The sequence below is a fragment of the Trichechus manatus genome, unplaced genomic scaffold (assembly GCF_000243295.1).
Source record: "Trichechus manatus latirostris isolate Lorelei unplaced genomic scaffold, TriManLat1.0 scaffold00050, whole genome shotgun sequence".
Classification (NCBI taxonomy): domain Eukaryota; kingdom Metazoa; phylum Chordata; class Mammalia; order Sirenia; family Trichechidae; genus Trichechus; species Trichechus manatus.
The window spans coordinates 4,182,438-4,202,881 of NW_004443986.1; the positions used below are offsets into that span (position 1 = coordinate 4,182,438).

The 20,444-nt window shown below is 35.3% G+C and overlaps 1 protein-coding gene across 6 annotated transcripts in view; it reads right to left on the reverse strand.

The window, feature by feature from the left end:
* Positions 1-20,444, reverse strand: part of SNX13 (sorting nexin 13) — a 152,372-nt gene that overhangs the window by 69,312 nt on the left and 62,616 nt on the right. For 5 of the 6 annotated variants that reach the window (XM_023732283.1, XM_023732284.1, XM_004377427.2 and 2 more), the window contains 4 exons: positions 11,594-11,715; positions 11,401-11,502; positions 10,061-10,149; positions 2,116-2,199 (listed from right to left, as the gene is read on the reverse strand). In XM_023732283.1, the coding sequence (XP_023588051.1) occupies positions 2,116-2,199; positions 10,061-10,149; positions 11,401-11,502; positions 11,594-11,715 (397 nt within the window). Of the gene's footprint in view, positions 1-2,115; positions 2,200-10,060; positions 10,150-11,400; positions 11,503-11,593; positions 11,758-14,153; positions 14,166-20,444 lie in introns of all 6 variants that reach the window. The other variant, XM_023732287.1, reaches the window with a different exon arrangement.

Sequence of the window (20,444 nt, forward strand, 5' to 3'; positions counted from 1 at the left end):
GCAGCCAAGTGCTTAACCACTGCACCACCACGATGCCTTATACACCTGTTGCTATCGAGTCGATTCCAACTCATAGCAACCCTACAGGACACTGCAGAACTGCCACATAGGGTTTCCAAGGAGTGCCTGGTGGATGTGAATGGCCAACCTTTTGGTTAGCAGCCGTAGCTCTTAACCACTACGCCACCGGGGTTTCCAGCTCCTTATATACTAGCACATAAATAGCAAAATGAAAAATTTAATCACATTTACAATAGCATCAAAAAATATAAAATACTTTAAAAAAATATATAACAACAGATTTGCAAGACCTGTACACTAAGAACTAGAAAACGCTGCTGAGAGAAATTTAAAAAACATGGAAAGAATTATCATGTTCCTGGATCAAAAGATTCAATACTGATAAGCTGTCAATTCTTCTCAAATTAATCTATAAATTCAATGCAATCATAATAAAAATCTTCTCAGTGTTATCAAAACTTAATGATAACACTTATATGGAAAAGTAAAAGACCTTGAAAAGTCAAAACAATATTGAAGAAAAAGAACAAATGTGGCAGACTCATGCTATTTGATCTCAAGGTTTACTATATAGCTATAGTAATCAAGAAAGTGTAGTATTTGTTTAAGGATACACAAATAGATCAATGAAAACGAATATAGTGGTAAACTGGTTTTTCACTAAGAAGCCAAGACAATCAATCCTATGGAGAAAGGTGAGTCTTTTCAACAAATAGTGTTAGAAAAACAAGATGTCTGTATTGGACAAAAAAAAAAAAGAACCTCGATTTATACCTCAATCCAAATGCAAAAATTAATTTGAGATTATTATTTATAGACCTAAATATAAAAGTCAAAATTATAAAACTTCTAAAAGGAAGCATAGGAGAATAACTACGCAACCTTCAGGTACACAGATTTCTTAGAGAAAACATAAAAAAGCAATAGTTATAAAAGAGAAACCTGACAAATTAGACTGCATTAAAATTTAAAATGTTAAAACTCCACTCATCAAAGGGCCTCATTTTAAAAGGAAAAAAGCAAGTCATAGGCTAGGGATAAGTAATTACAATACATATATATGACAAAAGACTTGTATAAAGAATATATGAAGCACTCCTACAGATCAGTAACAAAAAGATAAACAACCAAATGGGGGAAAAATGGGAACTTTAAGAGTGACTTACAAAAACATATACAACTGACCAAAAGCACATGAAAAGATGCTCTATATCATTAGTCATCAGGGAAATACAAGTTAACCACAACAAAATATCATTTCACATCTACAGGAGAAGCTAAAATTTAAAAGACTGACAATGTTAAATGTTGATGAGAATATGAAGTAGTGACCAAACTCTCAAACACTACTTGTCGAAGTGCAAAATGATACAACTTGGGAAAATTATTTGGCAGGTTCTTATAAAGTTAAACATAGATTTACCCTGTGATCCAGTAATTCCACTCCTAATTATTTACCCAAAAGAAATGTGAAAATATTATCTATGGGAAGATGGATATGTTTCCTTCAGCAAAGGAAAACTGAAATACAAAAATATATAAATAGTAATAAAAATCATTCCTAATCCATTCTGGTAAACATGCTTTAATGTGCCTGATGGATGAGAAAACTGTTTTTGAGTTATCTGCTTACAGACATACTAAGCAACAGAGAAACAGGCCTAGAACACAGATCTTTTGATTCTCAGTCCAGTGTCACTTCCTCCATATTCCCCTGCCCCTGTCATTATATCATACTAAATGTGAAGTACAATCTACTTAAGTAGTTTAGATCACAAGTTGTATTTAAAACCAAACAGCAGCTTTTAAAATCATCATCTATATATGCAGGGAGTGGAATATCCTTTTTCAAAATAAGTAGGAGCAGTACTGCCATTTTAAGGAAGATTAACTTATTAACAAACATCTTGAATAGAATTTGGCTAGCACATTCAACATATCTGTAAACAGAAATATTAGAAATGTAAGGGCTATCTTTAGAAATATTTTTTCTTGATTTAATAAATTATTGCTTAATCACCTTGATCCCAAATTGTATTTTTACCTTTAAAATACTGCATTAAAAACAGAGCTATGATTTTACCAAATACTTACCATCCATATGACATACTGATTAATATAATCAGGATCACTGAGTTGATTTATTAATGGAAGAAGAATTCCTCGTGCAAGGATTTCCTAGAAAAAAAGTAAAAGTTAAAAAAAAAAAAATTTCACCTAATATACTTCTCAAATCTATTACATAATGTAAATTTACTAATACAAAGCTGTTAAGAATGGTACAGTACATGTGAAAGTCAAACCTGATAACCAACATTAAAATAAATGAAATAATGCTACTTATATCAACTTGGATACATCACAATGACAACTAGAGTTCAGTGAAAAAAGGCAAAAGGATATTTCTCATATGTTAGTATCTATGTCAATTTAGGACTATAGGTGCAGTGGTTTAAGGATTCATACACATCTATAATAAAAGCATAAAAACAGAAGAAAAGGAAAGGCTACACACCAATTTCAGGACAGTGGTTATTTTAAGGGATAAGAGCAACTACAGTAAAATATTAACTCTGGTTAAATCAGACTGGTTGGTGCATAACTGTCTACTGTTTTATCCTCTATACGTTTCTGTGTTTCAGATTTTTCCTAATAGAAAATAATAAAAATAAAATAAATATGTTAATATAATCTACTCACTATTCTCTAGAATATGGAATACATGTTCCCATCTTTTGCATCTGTTTATGCTACCTATTAAAATTCTGCCCTTCCTTCAAGGGCTGACTGCAGAATCAATTCTCCTATTAACTAGTCATCATTCCAGATTAACACTTTTTTACTTATATGCTTAAAATACACTCACGCCCTGTATTTATTTACTTACCATTATCTATGTAATTGTCTATCTTATACTTCGCTAATAAACTACAACTGTCTAGAACTCTCTGTATGTGAGAGAGATTGGTCAACTGATCTACTGATTCATCTATCTTCAAAAATATTTACTCCACTCATCTTCTCAAGCTCATTGTCTTAAACATAGTAGGCAGCTGATAAATAGCAAATGAATAGAAATAAAGAAACTAAGAATTTAGTGCTGATTCCGTTATACAATGTTTTTCACTCCTTGGTGCCTGTGTTATCTAAATTTATGAAACATCATTGCTAAAGAATTCTGGAGAGGCTAAATAGTTAACAGGATGTTTCACTTTTAAGTAAAGAAGCAGTTTAATTTACCTGGGCCATGTTCTGGTACTGGTTCATGGAAGGTGACCTTTATTTTTCTTCACAGGGATATGTTACATACATCTGACTTTTCTGAGCTCTAGACAGCTCTCTAACAAATATTACAGCATAATAAATTAATATTTCAAAAAGGCACTAATGAAGGCTTCAGGAACTTTTTGAAATGTCTTTTGAGACAGTTTACATTTCCAAATTACAAGGAACTGCTTGATTTTTCACGGTTAGAATCTTTTGTCTCCAAGTTTTTGAAAATTATGTTTATTTATGTAATTTCTTACTTCAAATTATGCCTCTAGGTTCATATGCTCAGATTTTTTAAATGTACTTTGTAAGGAGAAATTCACTAAGAATATACTTTCCCAAAGTTAGTTTTTTCAAAATGAGAAAAAAAAAAAAATACACAGGAATTTTTTGAGTTAATGCAACTAGTTGATGTGTCTTAGAAAACTACTTTGATTTCCTCATCTGCCTCATAAAGGAGCTTGGTTAGTCAAAGGCTAATCATATGATTCAACAATTCCTGTACAGGTTCTAGTGAGAGCTCCAAATATTCTAAAATAAGTAGATATTTAGGTGTAATTCCTACTTTAAGATCCCAATGTTTACTACACAGCACCAGCTACCAAATATGAGGGCCTAAAAGATACAAAGTTATTGAGGTCATAAATCTTTAAATGAGTGAAAGGCAGTTATGGAAAGAAACAGACAAACAGCAATTATCTAGTCAAATAGTCTGATTTGTATAATCCATACAAAAAATGGGAAAGAGGAACACCAAAACTGTCATCCTTTAGGACAACTTGGATGCAACTGATTACTCACAACAAAAGAAAACTGATACAGAACTTCTATCAAGTTGAAAGGAAAACAAAACTGATTTGCTGAATGCAGTGCTTTACAATTATCCTCACTCAATTAGAGTCCAACAAAAAGACAGATTGGTCTAAAAGAGCAATTTACAGCAAACATGCTTTAAAAAATTCTTATGGCAACCCCATATGTTACAGAGTAGAACTGCTCCATAGGGTTTTCTTGGCTGCAATCTTTATGGAAGCAGATTGCCAGGCCTTTTTTCCACAGGACCACTGGGTGGATTCGAACCACCAACTTCTAGGTTAGGAGTCGAGTGTAAACTGTTTGCCTCGTCTAGATCGGGTGTTCAGGGGAGGCATCTATGAGGAAGTGACATTAAATGAGATGTGAGGAATGAATACAATTTAGCCAAGAGAATAAGGGGAACATCAATCTGGGCAAAGGAAAAAAAGAGTATGAGACAACCCTACGGTGGGGAAAACAATGGCACTTCTAAAGAAGAAAACCAGTGTGGCTGAAGTGTAGTGAGTAAATGGAATGTAAGCTAGAAAGGGTTTTGCACAAGGCATTGACATGATTTGAATATGTTTTTTTAAACCATTCCAACTATAGTGATTACGTTAAAGGCGAGCAATAGAAATATAAGGATGCCAATAAAGAGGCTTGAATGATGATGTTGGCTTGGGCAGAACTGGAACTTTAAAATGGAAAAAAGAGGAAACAGATTAAAGACAGTATTTTAAAGACAGAATCAAGAGGATTTGGTGATGGATTAGATATGGAGTGTGACAGAAATGCTGAGGATCAACAATGCTTCCAAGATCAGTATGAGAAATTTGCTAGACAGTCACTCCATCTACTGGGATAGAAAGAAGATTAAAAGGCAAGCAGGATATGCAGGCAAGAGCAAGACTTCCAGTTTGGACACATTAAGTTTGAAAGGCCTATGAGTGTCACTCAAGTGGTGATTTCAAGTGAGCAGCTGGTCAAGAGTAGCCTGGAGCTCAGAAAGGAAGTCTAGACTAAAGATATCAATTTAGAAGTCATTAGCATTTGGATGGAATTCAAAGCTACAGGAATGAATGATCTCAGGCAAGGAGGAAGTGAAGTAACACCCAGGACTGAAGAACCTGAGTACTTAGCAGTCAGGCAGAAGAGGAGTTAAAGGGTATAAAAGTGACTTAAAAATGAGCTCAGAGGAAGAGAGAAATCAAAGACAGCAGTGAGGTGAAAGCCAAGAAGAGAGAGTTTCAAGAAGGAAAAGATGGCGAGCCACGTCAAACGCTGCTGAGAATGCCTAACAGTGGCTGTCTGGAGTACCGTGTAGATGAAGTTTCAGACACCAAATGGATATTCATCAGGAATGAGTGCTATAAAAACCTACGATTATCAACATCTTCCTTTCATTACAGATGTGAATACAGTTATAGGCATAGCAGGTTTTTATCACCGATGATAATGACTTCACATCAAAACTAAGCATTTTCTTTGCACTTAAAGGGTAAGTATCATCAATATACCTGAGCAGTGCTCTGAACTCAAGTAAGGTCAGTATTAGGAAATTGTGTGGTATTGCTTAAACAATAACATACGCGTATAAAAGTATACCTCAGGAATTGGTATCTGTTTTTACAGAATGATACACTAACAAGACCATAAGCCTTCGGGACCATGGTCCTGGGGAACATCTAGCTCAATTGGCATAACATAGTTTATACGGAAAATGTTCTACATTCTACCTTGGTGAGTAGCATCTGAGGTATTAAAAGCCTGTGAGCAGCCATCTAAGATACTCCACTGGTCTCACCCCTTCGGGAGCAAGGGAGAATGAAGAAAACAAGATACCAGGGAAATGGCCTCCACCAGACTGAGTCCAATACAACTAGATGGTGCCCAGGTACCACCACTGACTGCTCGGACAGGGATCACAACAGAGGCTCCTGGACAGAGCTGGAGAAAAATGTAGAACAAAATTCTAACTCACAAAAAAGACAGACTTACTGGCCTGACAGAGACTGGAGAAACCCCAAGAGTATGGCTCCCAGACAGCCTTTTAGCTCAGTAATGAAGTCACTCCTGCGGTTCACCCTTCAGCCAAAGATTAGACAGGCCCATAAAGCAAAACAAGACTAAAGTGGGGCACAACAGCCCAGGACAAGGACTAGAAGGCAGGAGGGGACAGGAAAGTTGGTAATAGGGAACCCAAGGTTAAGAAGGGAGTTGTTAACCATTGCCATAAAACAATATGTGTACTAAGTATTCAATGAGAAACTATTTGTTCTGTAAACCTTCATCTAAAGTAAAATAAAATAGGGGATTCGGGCAGACATGGCTGTGGCAGCATGCTTGTCCGTTTTCCCGTTCTTGCCTATTCTGTAATATTCTCTGGACTCGGACAGACATGGCTGTGGCAGCATGCTTGTCCACTTCCCACTTTTGTCCTTTTGAATATATGCCAAATAAAACTTTTTTACTTTACTAAACTTTGTGATGTTTTTCCCCTACAACAGTTAATGGCACTGTGAGCAGGATCTGAAGCTACAAATCCAGTCAACTTCAAAGAGACCTGGACTGTGGAGCAGAAGCCAGCAAAGAAAGGTCCTATCTTCTGGACCCACATGTTCCCACTCCATGTCCCTTCAACACTGACGGGGTGAGTGCTCTCAGAAAATAAACCTTTGCTTATTCTTTGTTGTTCTCTTTCTCATGTTTTCTTAAGTTTTGTTTGGCATATTTGTTTGTAAAACCAGTTAACTGATTAAGGAGAATCTTTCCTAGATTTTTCCTTGATCGTTTGGTTAAGAGAGACATTTAGTAACTCTTTAAGTGAACAACAGTTTAGGTCTGGATTCGAGCATTTGAAGAGGTAATTCTATTTTCAAAGAGCTGTGAGTCACTATAGGCTGCAAAATTCGGACCTTTTTGTGGCTCAGAGAAAACCTGGAAAATAGTGCTCTGTTTTACCAAATTCGCAGGGAGAGATGGCAGCTCTTCCCTGTTTTGCCAAATTCTCAGGGGGAGGTGACAGCTCCTGACCTGTGTTTTGATATTTAAGGGAGAAGTGGTACTTCTGTACCTGTTTTTTCCACTGAATTGAGTCGATCTTACCAAAAATTGCTATATACACTTTAAGAAACTAGCATCCCCATATCCTTGTTTTGTGTGGTATTATCTGGTGAGTTTATGTGGTCTTTCTGTCTCTTTTTGTTCTAAGAGCTTGCTTCTGGTCTAGAACATTGCGTCTAAGTTTGTGTTGTATTAGATTGGTGGCTATGGCTAAGAATTGCTGTTTTTTTGTAAGGCTAGTCATAGAACCTCAGTTCCTTCTTCATCCAGAAAAAACAGCGTCTTGTGTCTGTCTAATGATTTAGATTTTTAACAGCTTCTTAGAGAAACTTTGATATAAATTGGTCTATTTGAAAAGTACACTAAGATCTTTATGTTTTATACTATGTCAGTCTTAAAAGTGAAACCTTCTTAAGTAACTTAAGCTAGATATTACATGAAATGTGTTTTATTTAAGGAAAAAGGATAGTTTTGTCTTAAAGTAGCAGTTCCAGAACAGTAAAAAAGAAAGAAATTAGCTATCTTTTGTCTTTCAAAATGCCTCCTTCAATTTAAACATATGTCAATGTCTTCCATGAGTCAAGACAGTGAGGGAGGGGCAGGGGCAGGCCTCTTCATCCCCCACCTCCCAGTCTCCAAGGTCCTGTAGCTCCAGGGACGCTTCTGAAAGACCCCTTTCCAGCTAGGTGGAGACTCTTTTAAGACAAAAGATAAGAAAAATTGCTGCTTTGCTATAGTTATCAGAAATTGGGTAGATCCTAATCATAGAACTGTAAACAAGTTCTCTCTATTATAGGGGAACTTTCAGAAGTAAAAAAAATAGAAATCACAATGAGACACACCTGAAGGGGCCTGGAAAAACGTTACCAGCAGTAGCCAAACACTTAAGGTTATATCCATATCAATGAATTGGTCAAGTGAGCAATTCTAGACAAACTTTGTGTGCTTCTTATGGATATATGTTTCTGTATGGTAGATCCAACTATACTAATTTAGAGGATTCCTTTCCAACTGATAGTGAATTTATGTGGGCAATCTGTTTAGATTCCTGACAAATGTGTGGACAACGCACTTTGGAAACTTTAGAATTATCTTTAAGTATTCCTAGTAATTATGCTAGTAAATACTGAAAAGGTAATGTTAAAATTGTAAAATGGAAGTCAGAAGAAAACCCATTGGTCCAACATTCAGGGTATGGTTGGTAGCTTTAATTCCTACTTATCATATATCTGAACTGGAGAAATCTTTATAAGAAAAATTTGTCAGTCACTATGGGACAAATAACAGATGAGACAAAAGCACAACAGTGATCTCTGATCTCATAAGCCAAGGTGACATGGGCTAACAAAATAACCTTAGATTTTTTTTATTAGTCCAAAAAAGTGTAGTCTGTGCTGTAGACAAGATATACATAGAATTAGACAAAAAGCTACTTGATTACACATTGTCACACCCTTACAAACACCAGATCTATTTGGTTGGTTACCATCAGGAATAAGTACATGGGCTAGATCACTACTGCAAGGGATAGTAATATTGTTAGTCTACATCCTGACAGTATTAGGCACAATAAAATTTATCCACTATTGTCTTACACACCTAAAAGGCAAAAGAAGGCCTCAGGCCAAAATGTTGACGTACATTGAGTCTGCTCACTCTGGCAATGCCATTGATGGAAACAACACTCTTGCTTAAGATCCTGGTGAAGAACCAGATGGTATCCGGCGGAAAACCAGCACCCTGAGTTTAAAGAGCCTGCAATGGCCGCCATCTAGGAGCTCAATTAAGTCCAGGTATTGATCATCGATGTGTTATCTCCAATCTCCAATCAAAAGGAGGGACTGATGTAGGAAATAATATTGGAGTTATTATTCCCTCTCCTTGAGCATGGAGAATTGTGACCCAGCTGGGGCTGAGCCCTCACAGACTCACAAAGACACATCAACTAAGCCCTGAGATAAGACAACAGATGGGACAATCTCAGAAATTATCTTAAGGAAGTTTTCACAAAAGGGCAATAAAACCTAACCCAAAGGACTTCTCACCTTTTGTCTTTTTCTATTAACATTTAGTGAATAGGAATTTGTTGGACCAGTGAAGACCCTCCTGACTTTCGTAACTGAAACCCGTACCAATGATTGTTAAGAAAGATGATTCAAAACGTAAGATTACAATTTCTAGCCAATCAGTGAAAAAGTGATGCTTTCAATGATTCTACCCATTTTGCGATGTTGCTATATACTGATGGCTCTGTAACTGTTCTTGGGATTCGGGCAGACATGGCTGTGGCAGCATGCTTGTCCGTTTTCCCATTCTTGTCTATTCAGTAATATTCTTTGGTGTTGGGCAGACATGGCTGTAGCAGAATGCTTGTGTCCGTTTTCCCATTCTTGCCTATTCTGTAATATTCTTTGGACTCAGACAGACATGGCTGTGGCAGCATGCTTGTCCATTTTCCCATTCTTGCCTATTCTGTAATATTCTTTGGACTCGGACACACATGGCTGTGGCAGCATGCTTGTCTGTTTTCCCATTCTTACCTATTCTATAATATTCTCTGGACTCGGGCAGACATAGCTGTGGCAGCATGCTTGTTCGCTTCCCACTTTTGTCCTTTTGAATATATGCCAAATAAAAATTTCTTTTTTACTTTAAAAAAATAAAGTACAATAAAATAAATAAATAGACCATAAGCCTTTGTTTTTAGAAAAATTAGAAACTTTCACTTTACCCTTCAATCAGGACAAGATAATATTATATAGATAGTATTTCTCAATCATAACCAGCAGCCAAAGCCAAATGTTATCTCTTTGCATCCCCACTTTTAAGAATACGGTCCTAGAACAAAAATTTTGAGAACTGCTGCTTTAAGTTTCTTTACAACCATTATTCGGGATGAGTTTAAGCTTACCCTGACAAAGTATCTCATGATCTTGTTCTGGAAATCTCCAGGAGGTAGCAATAAGTATAATAAGACCTCACACAAATCCCTGAGGAATCCTAGCAATAGAAATGGTAGATATAATAACATTAGGAAACATAAAATCACCACCAACTTTAATATAAAACACATAAATGAAGGGAGAAACAAGTAGTTTCCTGATTACACCAGCTTATTATTTTAGTGATTAGTATATATCAGTATTCATAAATTCTTTTCATTATTTTGCAAATAGTGACTGTTAATTAATCAAATTAGTATTTTTAAATTCTGCTCAGTTTTAACTAGTTTTCTGAATCATGAGAAACATCAAATAGAAAAGTTTCTTTTAGTTATAGCATGTCTTATGAGCTTCTATCACATATTAATTATCTTTTCACACTTAAGAGTTATTTGTACATTTGAAAATATACCTATAATTCTTCCAAGAAAGAACTTCCATTATCTTGGCAAGTATTAACGAAGGAAAAAGTGTCTGCTCTTCTATTCTACTGATACAAGGGTTCAATTTACATAAATTCACTGCACATCATTATATCTATTTCTTACATTTAGTCATTACTTTGTATCAGTACTAACAAAATGGCAATTAAAAATTGAATTGTAAAATAAACATAAAAAGGAAAAAGAGAAAAGGAAAGCCAGAGGAAAGAAAAAAAGTTGACCATATTTTCAAAATCTAAGAAAACAATTTATACAACTAGAAATGCTTCTCCATAGCTGTTCTTATGCTAACACCTCCTGGGAATACTATGATACAGATGATCTTGTTAATCAAAAATGTGCCAAGCAGCAAGGAACTGTGAGCAATTGGAAAACTGGGAAAAGGCAACATCCTCAGTCAAAACTGGTCTGGTATAACCGCCCACAAAGAAAAGACAAATTCATTAAAATAGACCAATTTTATTTAAAATCACTTTAATCATTCTCTTAGAAAATATTTTAGGATAACAGATGTGTTCTTAAAGTAAAAATAATCAATTCAAGCGGAAGATAAATTAGTGTAGAAGAAAAAATATAAATTTTCAATTATAAAATGTTTGCGTTTGCTATATTTTGAAAGCAAATACATTTATTTAGAAACATGTTACTTTTTAAAGGTGAACCTTTAAAAAAGAAAAAAAATCTGCAAACTACTTTTAAGAGTAAAAAAATTAAATTGAATAAAATGAACAGCAACAGTCTCTATACTATGTAAGAATAATTTCACCTTTAGATTTTACCCTTTGATTTTTTCATTGGTTCTGCTAATTTGTGTCTAATCAACCTGAACAGATACTGTTCTCAAAAGAGTTAAACTGAAGAGTAACCTTCTTCATCTTTGGGAGAAGTGCAGACGAGATCACGGCAAATTTTCTTCTCCATTTCAACTTCAACTTCAAAGAATGTATCTATAAGATCTTCTGCTGTACCTGGAGACAAAAGGAAGTACAATTCAAAACATACAAATGATAAAGAAAAACATTTTAAAATCCTAATTTTCAAATGGAATAAAAACATTACCTTTTACTTGATCATCTTTCTCTGTTACTTTCTGTTGAGCTTTTCGGAATACTCGCAGATGTGTGCCAAAATCATCTACAATGCGTGTAGTAAAATAAGGTTGCCAGTCTATTTCTTTTGACCTTACAGAAAACATATTATATGAAAGCATTATAAAAAATGCTCTTTATGTAAAAATATAAATCCACTTTAATGACTACCAACAGACAACATTACTATCACAGATACTGTCAATCTATTTACATAGAGGTTTTTTTCATTAATTACATCTTAGCACTCAGTTTCATAAGACCCAAGACTCAAATCTATTTCATTAAGTCTTCTAACAATATCCTTTGAAATACGTTATGTGTCAAAGCTTGAAAGTACTATCTAAATGCTTAAAATAAACAGGAAAATAAACTATTTTTTTCCAATTAAATGTGAAACGAGTCAGATAAAAGGTATACTATGTAATTTGTCAGCCCAGACACACGAACACATAAGAGATTCAGAATGTTTTTGCCTGCTTTTGAAAGTATTTGAGATTATTTCTCGGTTCCTTCTGAACCCTTTCTCAATTCTCCACATTCTTCGTTTTAGTTACACAGCTCAAGTCCTGAACTAAATATTGCTGATATGAGCCTGAATGATTTTTGTTTGAATATAGTAGCACTTAAAAACTTGGCCATCAGAAATAACTATTGTTGTTGTTGGGTGTCACTGAGTCCATTCTGACCATGGTGACCCCATGTGACAGAGTAGAACTGCCCCACTGGGTTTCCTAGGCTGTGATGTTTACGGAAACAGACTGCCAGGTCCTTCTCCCACAGAGCCACTGGGTGGGCTCGAACAACCAACCTTACGTTTAGTGGCTGAGCACTTACCTGCTGCACCACCATAAACAACTATAGTCACACATAATGTAAATGTGTAAAATAATGTAAAACACTACACATATAAAAGCCTCTAAAAATACCCAAGGAAAAGGTAATTACTGCTTTTATAAAGCTATCTACTAAACCAAAACCAAACCCATTGCCATGGAGTGGATTGCAACACATAGCAACAGTCTTAAATGCAACATACCTCAAGAAACATTAAAGAATATAACACTTTATGCTAATTTACTACACCAATGAAACAGATAGCAAAACAGATAATCCGAAAACAATCTACATTTGTCCTTAAATTGATATTTTTAAATAAACATTGTTTTCAATGATGTTGTTCTTAAAGTAGCACTAAAAATAATTCAACCTTTTAAAAACGTACCACATAGATGGAAGACAAAGACTCTATTCATAATGATGCTGGGCAATGGGAGAGCCAAAACAGAATACCATAATTCATTACGTTAATTACCCACATGTGTATAATAAAGAAGCTAGTAAAGAGGTTGACTGTCACTTTTTGAGAGAAAAATTTTAAGGGTAGAGATAGCATTGAGAAACATAAGAGACGGCAGTTTTCAAATAAAAATACAAGTTACATATGGTAATGTTTTTTAAAATGCACAACTATGGCTTTGTTATATACATGAAAACAAAGTACATGAAGACAAAACCAAATTAACATAAAAAGGTAACCTGAATTCAGGAGTTTGAGGAAGGATTAATATTATTTAGAATATAAGAGTCATGCATATAAGCATATACTAAACTTAGTAACGATATTCAGCCTCAACATAAAAACTCAAATAAAAACTTAAACCTGTCTCTAGAATCTTTTTTTCTTATTAAAAAAAAAAAAAATTCGTTTAAGCTTCTTTCAAAAATCTTTACGTACTTGTTCAAAATCATCCATACTTGGAAATTTTATAAAAACAGAATTTACTTAGCATAGGTCATTGAAGAAATCTATATTTAAATTTTTTTAATATGTTTTATTTATTTGCATTGCTTGTTAATTTTCACTCATTTTAAACGTCATCACATTCTCTATAATAAACTGAGATGGATTAAAAATGCCTTCTAAAATTGGTAAATTATATTTTGTTTGAAAATTTCCCTTCTCTCCCCCATATTCATCTGACAATTCCAACTTACACTTTAGAGTTCAAGTGTCAATTCCACATGGCAGCCTTCGTTGATCCCCGCCCTCTCCCTTATTGCCTCAGACTAGTCTGGTTCCCAGGTTATATATTCTAATAGCACAAGTACTTTACTCCATAAAAGGTTCATTCTAACAAATTTAGAAGAAAACAATATACAATTATTCAAGTTACATTTGTTCTGTTTCAAGGTATAATGCTATTATTTAACTTACTTAAATTTTTAAACAAAATATAATTTACCCATCTTAGAAGGCATTTTAAATTCATCTCAACTCATTATAGAGAATGTAACTGACATTTAAAATGAGTGAAAATTAACAAGCAATGCAAATTTATAAAAAATATTTTAAAACTTAAATACTGATTTCTTCTTTCAGTAAGAATATGTTGAAGATGGGGAAAATAGGTAACCCAGTATTCTATATCTCCACTCAAGGTCACTATTTAATCTTTGCTTGAATCATTTCCCTGAGTACATTCAAAACTGATGCAAATCTCAAAGGCATTTGTCTAGATTAGGAGAACAATAGTACATTGCTTCCCATTTTTAAATCAGGAGAATATCTACTAACAATTTCTAATATACTTGTCTTAACAAAATTAGAAAATATTTTGGTGACAATGAAGTACTTCCTAAAATTATAGTGTATGATGTGTAATAAATGGAAGGTGAATATGAATCAATTACAAATAATTCAATTTATGTAATAGCCACACTTCCTTCTATTGCACTCACAATGCAACTTAAGAGTTAACTATTCTTAAATTATGCCTATAGTCAAAGCTCTTTTTCATTTTCTTTAAAACATTCCCCCACATAATTCTTGATCTAGTAGAAAACATGTGGGTTATTACACAATACATCTTAATATCTACACTTTCATTTAATTATTACTTAAGCCTTCATTCTTGAATTTAAGAGAACATATTTCCTATGTGATGAAGAAAATAAGTGATCACATTCAATTCTACTCTGAAAAAGTTAAATTTATAGTAGCCCCCTAAAGCGTATATATCTTGGCAAAATGGTTCCAAGAATTAAGAAAGTTAACTGTGAATGCAAGCAAGCAATGAAGTTTTAATTGAAGCACCAAAGCAAAAGCAAAACTACAAAGCATACCTCTCTGAACATATATTTCGCAACCCCTTGTTTCCATCTCTAACATCACCATTCTAGTTCTGGCCTTCTAATAGGTCTCCCCACATTCACTCTTGTCTCCCCCTCATTCCATTTTCCACAGAGAAGCCAGAGTGATCTCTTTAAAAATACAAATATGACAGCACAAGATGAGGGCTTTAAAATCCTTTCAATAACATCCCATTGATCTTAGTGCTAAGACCTAATGCATTCTATAAGATCCTGCATACCGGGGCACTTGCTCACCTCCTCAGCATCATCTGTTCTGCTCTCTTCCTTCCTCTCTGTTCTGCAGACCCACAGGCTTTCTTTCCATTTCTCAAACTAAAATATACCCTTTTACCTTAGTAACTCATAATGGACTATTCCCACTGCCAGGTTTGCTCACCCAGCCCACTCTCCACAAATTTACTTTCTCTCCACTACATTCACCTGACAATTCCCACTTACACTTTACAGTCCATCTCAAGTGTCAATCCACATGGAAGCCTTCGCTGACCCTCATCCTCTCCCCTACTGCCCCAGACTAGATCTGGTTCCCAGGTTATATATGCTATACTTAGTTAACAGAATATACCACATACCTACCCCTACACACAACACACACATACACACACACAGTACACAGGAAATCCATAATTGGTCAGTAAGTAAACAAAAATATCTAATCAAAAGGCGTCATTAATGTATTTCATTTTAACTTAAACCACGTAAATCTTTCAAGACAGGCTAAGACCTTTGTTGGGGGGGTATGATTGAAAACAAATCAAGATTCATACGAAACTTACTAGGTAATCTTAGTATATTAGAACTGGAAGGGAACTCAAAGAATTACAATAAGCCCCTAATATTACAGAGCCAGAACTTAAATTACTTATTTAGATTACACAGTGACACCTAGGTTTTATTAAATCAATCCAGTGTTCTCTCAACTACACCATACCTTAACAACAAAACCTCCTGACTAATAAAAGTTATAAACAAATTAGTGGAAATGGAGAAAGACTTAGGCATGCAGTTTTATATAACCATATTAAAGGAAATGGTATTTAGTGAACTATAACACTACGTAAGAAGTCCAGTTCTACATTCTGTGTTCCAATGCTTCAAGGAGGCCAAAGATCCAGATGTTCTAAAAGATTTAAACCTCAGAATATAAGGAACAACTTATACAGAGGAACACCCATGAAGCATACCCACCCATTCTAGGGGTTGAGTGTAAAGGACACAAAGCTGGCAGCCTTAAATAAGCAGCAGGAAAGGAAATAATCAGCCTAGGGCTAAGTGTCCATCCTCTTAAGTATAATGTTAAGTAAATGATTTGAAAAATGAAGTTCATGCTCTTAATTGACTATTTTAAAAAACAAGAGTTTGGTAAAATTGACCTGATAAATGAAATAGTCATAGAAGCATGTTAAAACTGGAGGGGGCGGAGGGGGGGGTAACATGGAAGTCTCAAATGAAAACTCCATTAACAAGAATTTATTGAGTATCCATCATTCTCTCCTGTACAAAGCACTATATTAAAGAGACCATAGCTGCCTATATGAAGCATGTCATCTATAGTTGGAAAAAAATGTCTCATATTTATGTTCTTAAGAAGAAAATAGGGGGAAAAAAAACAGGCAAATGAATTTAGGAAAAAAAAAACAAACCTAGGTATCTTTACTGCTAATTACCAATGTCTCTATTTGCATCCAGTTATAAAATTCATGCCCATTTTGTAAAATGTAATTTCCTTCTTTAGATTTTCTGATTCAGCTGTAATGAACCATAAACCCACAATTCAAAGATGACTGTTAGTGTATTTCCTTTTAGCTTCTTTGCTATTTACATTTTTTTACAGCTGAAATCATATAGTATATGATACTCTGTGTGGCTTTTTTATTCTAATGTATTTCCTATATATTTAATGTTGTTAGCTGCCACAGAGTCAGCCCCCAATGCATGCCAACCCCATGCACATCAGAACAAAAACGCTGCCCTGTCCTGTACCATTCCCATAATCAGATGCAGATCACACAGATCATTAGAGTTTTCATTGGGTGATTTTTGGAAGCAGGTCACTGGGCCTTCCTTCCTAATCCATCTTAGTCTGGAAGCTGTGCTAAAACCTGTTCAGCATCATAGCAACATGCAAGCCTCCACTGTGGCAGGTAGTGGCTGCAGTGGAGGTACGTCGTCTAGGAATCAAACCCGAGTCTCCTGCATGGAAGGCAAGAGTTCTACTACTGAACCACCAATGCCTCATATATATTTAATAAAAACCTGTTGCTGTCAAGTCGATTCCAACTCACAGTGACCCTACAGGACAGAAAAAAAACGCGCCATAAGGTTTCCAAGGAGCGGCTGGTTGATTCGAACTGCCAACTTTTTGTTTAGCAGCAGAGTTCTTAACCACTGTGCCACCAAGGCTCCATACGTTTAATAAGCCTTATTAAACATTTTAATGATTGCACAATTGTGTGTTACAGGGATCAGCAAATTTTTCTCTAAAGGGCCAGGTAGTAACTATTTTAGGATTTACAGGCTATACAGCCTCTGTAACAACTACTCAACCCTGTCACTGAGCACAAAAGCAGCCACAGAAATATGCAAATGAATGAGGGTGACTGTTCAATAAACTGTATTTACAAAAAGAGGCAGCAGTACAACTCAAGGATAAAATAACAATCCAATTAACAAATGAGAAAAGGATCTGAACAGACATTTCTCCAAGGAAAATACACAAACAGTCAATTATTGTTGTTAGCTGCCATTGAGTCAGCCCTCAACTCATGTCGATCACATCTGTTGCAGAGAAGAACTGCTCCATAGAGAGTTTTCTTGGCTGTAATCTTTACAGAAGCAGTTCGCCAGGCTTTTCTTCTGTGGAGCCACTGGGTGGGTTTCGACCTGTCAACCTTTAGGTTAACAGCCAATCACAGGCTCCTTAAATGGCCAATAAAAACATGAAAAGATGCTCAATGTCATTAGTCATCAGGGAAATGCAAATCAACACCACACTAAGATACCATTTCATACCCACTCAGATGACTGTACTCAAAAAGACAGATAATAACAAGTGCTGGTGATAATGTGGAAAAACTGGAACCCTCATATATTGCTGGTGGAAACGTAAAATGGTGAAGCCACTTTGGAAACAGTCTGCATTTCCTCAAAGGTTAAACAGAGTTAGCACATGACTCAGCAATTGTTCTCCTCAGTATATATCCAAGAGAAATGAAAACATATATACACACAAAAACTTAAACATTAATGTTCATAGACGCACTATTCGTAATAGCTAGTTAACAGGTGAAAACAATCATATGTTCACCAACTAACGGATAAAAAAACTGTGGTGCATCCATAAAATGGAATACTATTCATAATAAAAAGATACAAAGCACTGATACATACTACAACATGGGTGAATCTTGAAAACATTAATGCTAAGTGAAAGAGACAGCTGTAAAAGACCATGTATTGTATTTATTCCATTCACATAAAATATCCAGAATAGGCAAATCCATAGAAACAAAGTAGATAAGTGGTTGCCTAGAGCTGGAAGCTCTGGGGAGATATGGAGAGTGACTGCTAATGGATACATGGTTTCTCTGTGGTTCATTAAAATGTTCTAAAATTGCTTGTGGTAAAGACTGCACAACCCTGTGAACACACTAAAAGCCACTGAATTGTACACTTTAAATGGGTGAACTGTATGGTATGTGAATTATATCTCAATAAAGTTGTTACTAAAAAAATAGGCAGTGGGCTGGTTTTGACCCATAGGCTGTAGTTTGCCAACTCCTGGGTCGACTGTGTAGCTATAAAAACATTAACTTATTTCCCTTTCTTTTAAATATTTAGAAGGTTTGGCTCTATTGTAATAAATATGACAATAATCATTTTCTGATTAATGTCAGTTATGAGCTAAATTTTCAAATGGCAAAGAATATATAATAACAAAAATATAATAATGCAAAACTTCACCACTGCAAATGCTGAAAGTTGCACTTGCCTTTGGGACAAGTCTAGGAATACACCATTTGTTTTCACTATTTATACGGCAAAAGGTAGTGAGAATAATATGAACAAAGTGTTAGAAAAGGGAATAATGACAGTGTAGTAGAAACCATAAGGGGGTACAAATGAAAGGAACCTTGTTGCCCATGAAAATGAAATGGAGTTTCTAAGTCTCTCCATCTCTGTTGCCCTTAACCCTAAAATTAGCAGAAAGAAGCTGTATTTTAATGCAACTATGTTTCTTCCTGAACGATTTTTCCATGGGGGCACAGATACATAGGTTTCACAATTTAATGGTTATGATACCAGTGATACCACTATTTTTAGGATGACAGAGCATGTTCTGCAGATTTTGCCATTTTTACAGATGAGGAAACTAAGAAAAAGAGAAGCCAACTAAATTGTCCAAAATTTTAAGGCCAATAGGTAAAGCAAAGATTTGAATTCAGGTCAGTCTAAGGTAGAAGAAACTTGGCTTTTCTTGTAATCACCCAAATATTTAGCTTGATAGATTAGAATGTTAGAATGGGAAAAAAAAAAAAAAAAAAAACCATGAAGTGAAAAGAAAAGGTAGTTAGGGGACCAAAAACAGGGAAAACACTGCAATAAAGAGAAAGAAGGGTGGGGATACTAAGATAAGCAGCCTAATCATAATATATCTGATGGGGAATGGGGAAAGAACACCAGACTGTAAAGAACAATTTGATTGTAATTCCAACTCTGCCACTAACTCACTGGATAATCTTGGACTAACCACTTAACTTTCCCGAACCTTAGCTTTCTCATCTGTGAAATCATGGGTATTGGGTGGCATAAAAACTTAGATTTCTAAATTCCTTCACAACTTCCAAAACGCTGTCACCAGTATTATTTTCATTTTACCCCACTGAGCAGGGACTTTATTTGCTGCTGTTTCCCTAGCACCCAGCTGCTACAAAGTAAGGTACAAAACGTTACTTGAATGGATAGATGAATCTGATTCTGACAATAACCCCGTGAGGAATACTGAGGATGGCAGGTATCATCATGCCTATTTTACATATGAGAAAAAACAAGGTTCAAGGTCCCATAGCTAAATCGTGGAGCCAGGATGCAAACCCAAGTCTTCCATTTACTAGTTAAAAGTTCTTTTCAGTTTTAAAACTTGTTATATTTTAATACACTCTCAGCAGTAGGAAACCCTGGTGGCATAGTGGTTAAAAGCTACAGCTGCTAACCAAAAGGTCAGTAGTCTGAACCCACCAGGCACTCCTTGGAAACCCTACAGGGCAGTTCTACTCTGTCCTATAGGGTCGCTATGAGTCAGAATCGACTCAACGCCAACGGTTTTGGTTGTGTTTTCTTAGTAGTCAGATACTTGAGTAATGAACTCTTCTTATTCCCAACAAAAAAATCATTAGGATAGCATTGCTATAGAAAGCTGTGAGTGACTGAATATTCAGTAGAGTTACCTGAAAGAATAGCTAACACTCAATAATGTCTGCATATGAAATACAAGAGATAAAATCCAATTTCTGACTTTCTTTGATTATACCAATTATATTTTCTGTGTTCCACAGTGAGTCTACATCAGTAATTCTAGCTGGCTACTTTGTAAATGCTTGCTGTTCACCATAAGAAAGAGGAGCTCTTAGACTTCCGGCAAGATGGCGCTCTAGGCAGAAACACCA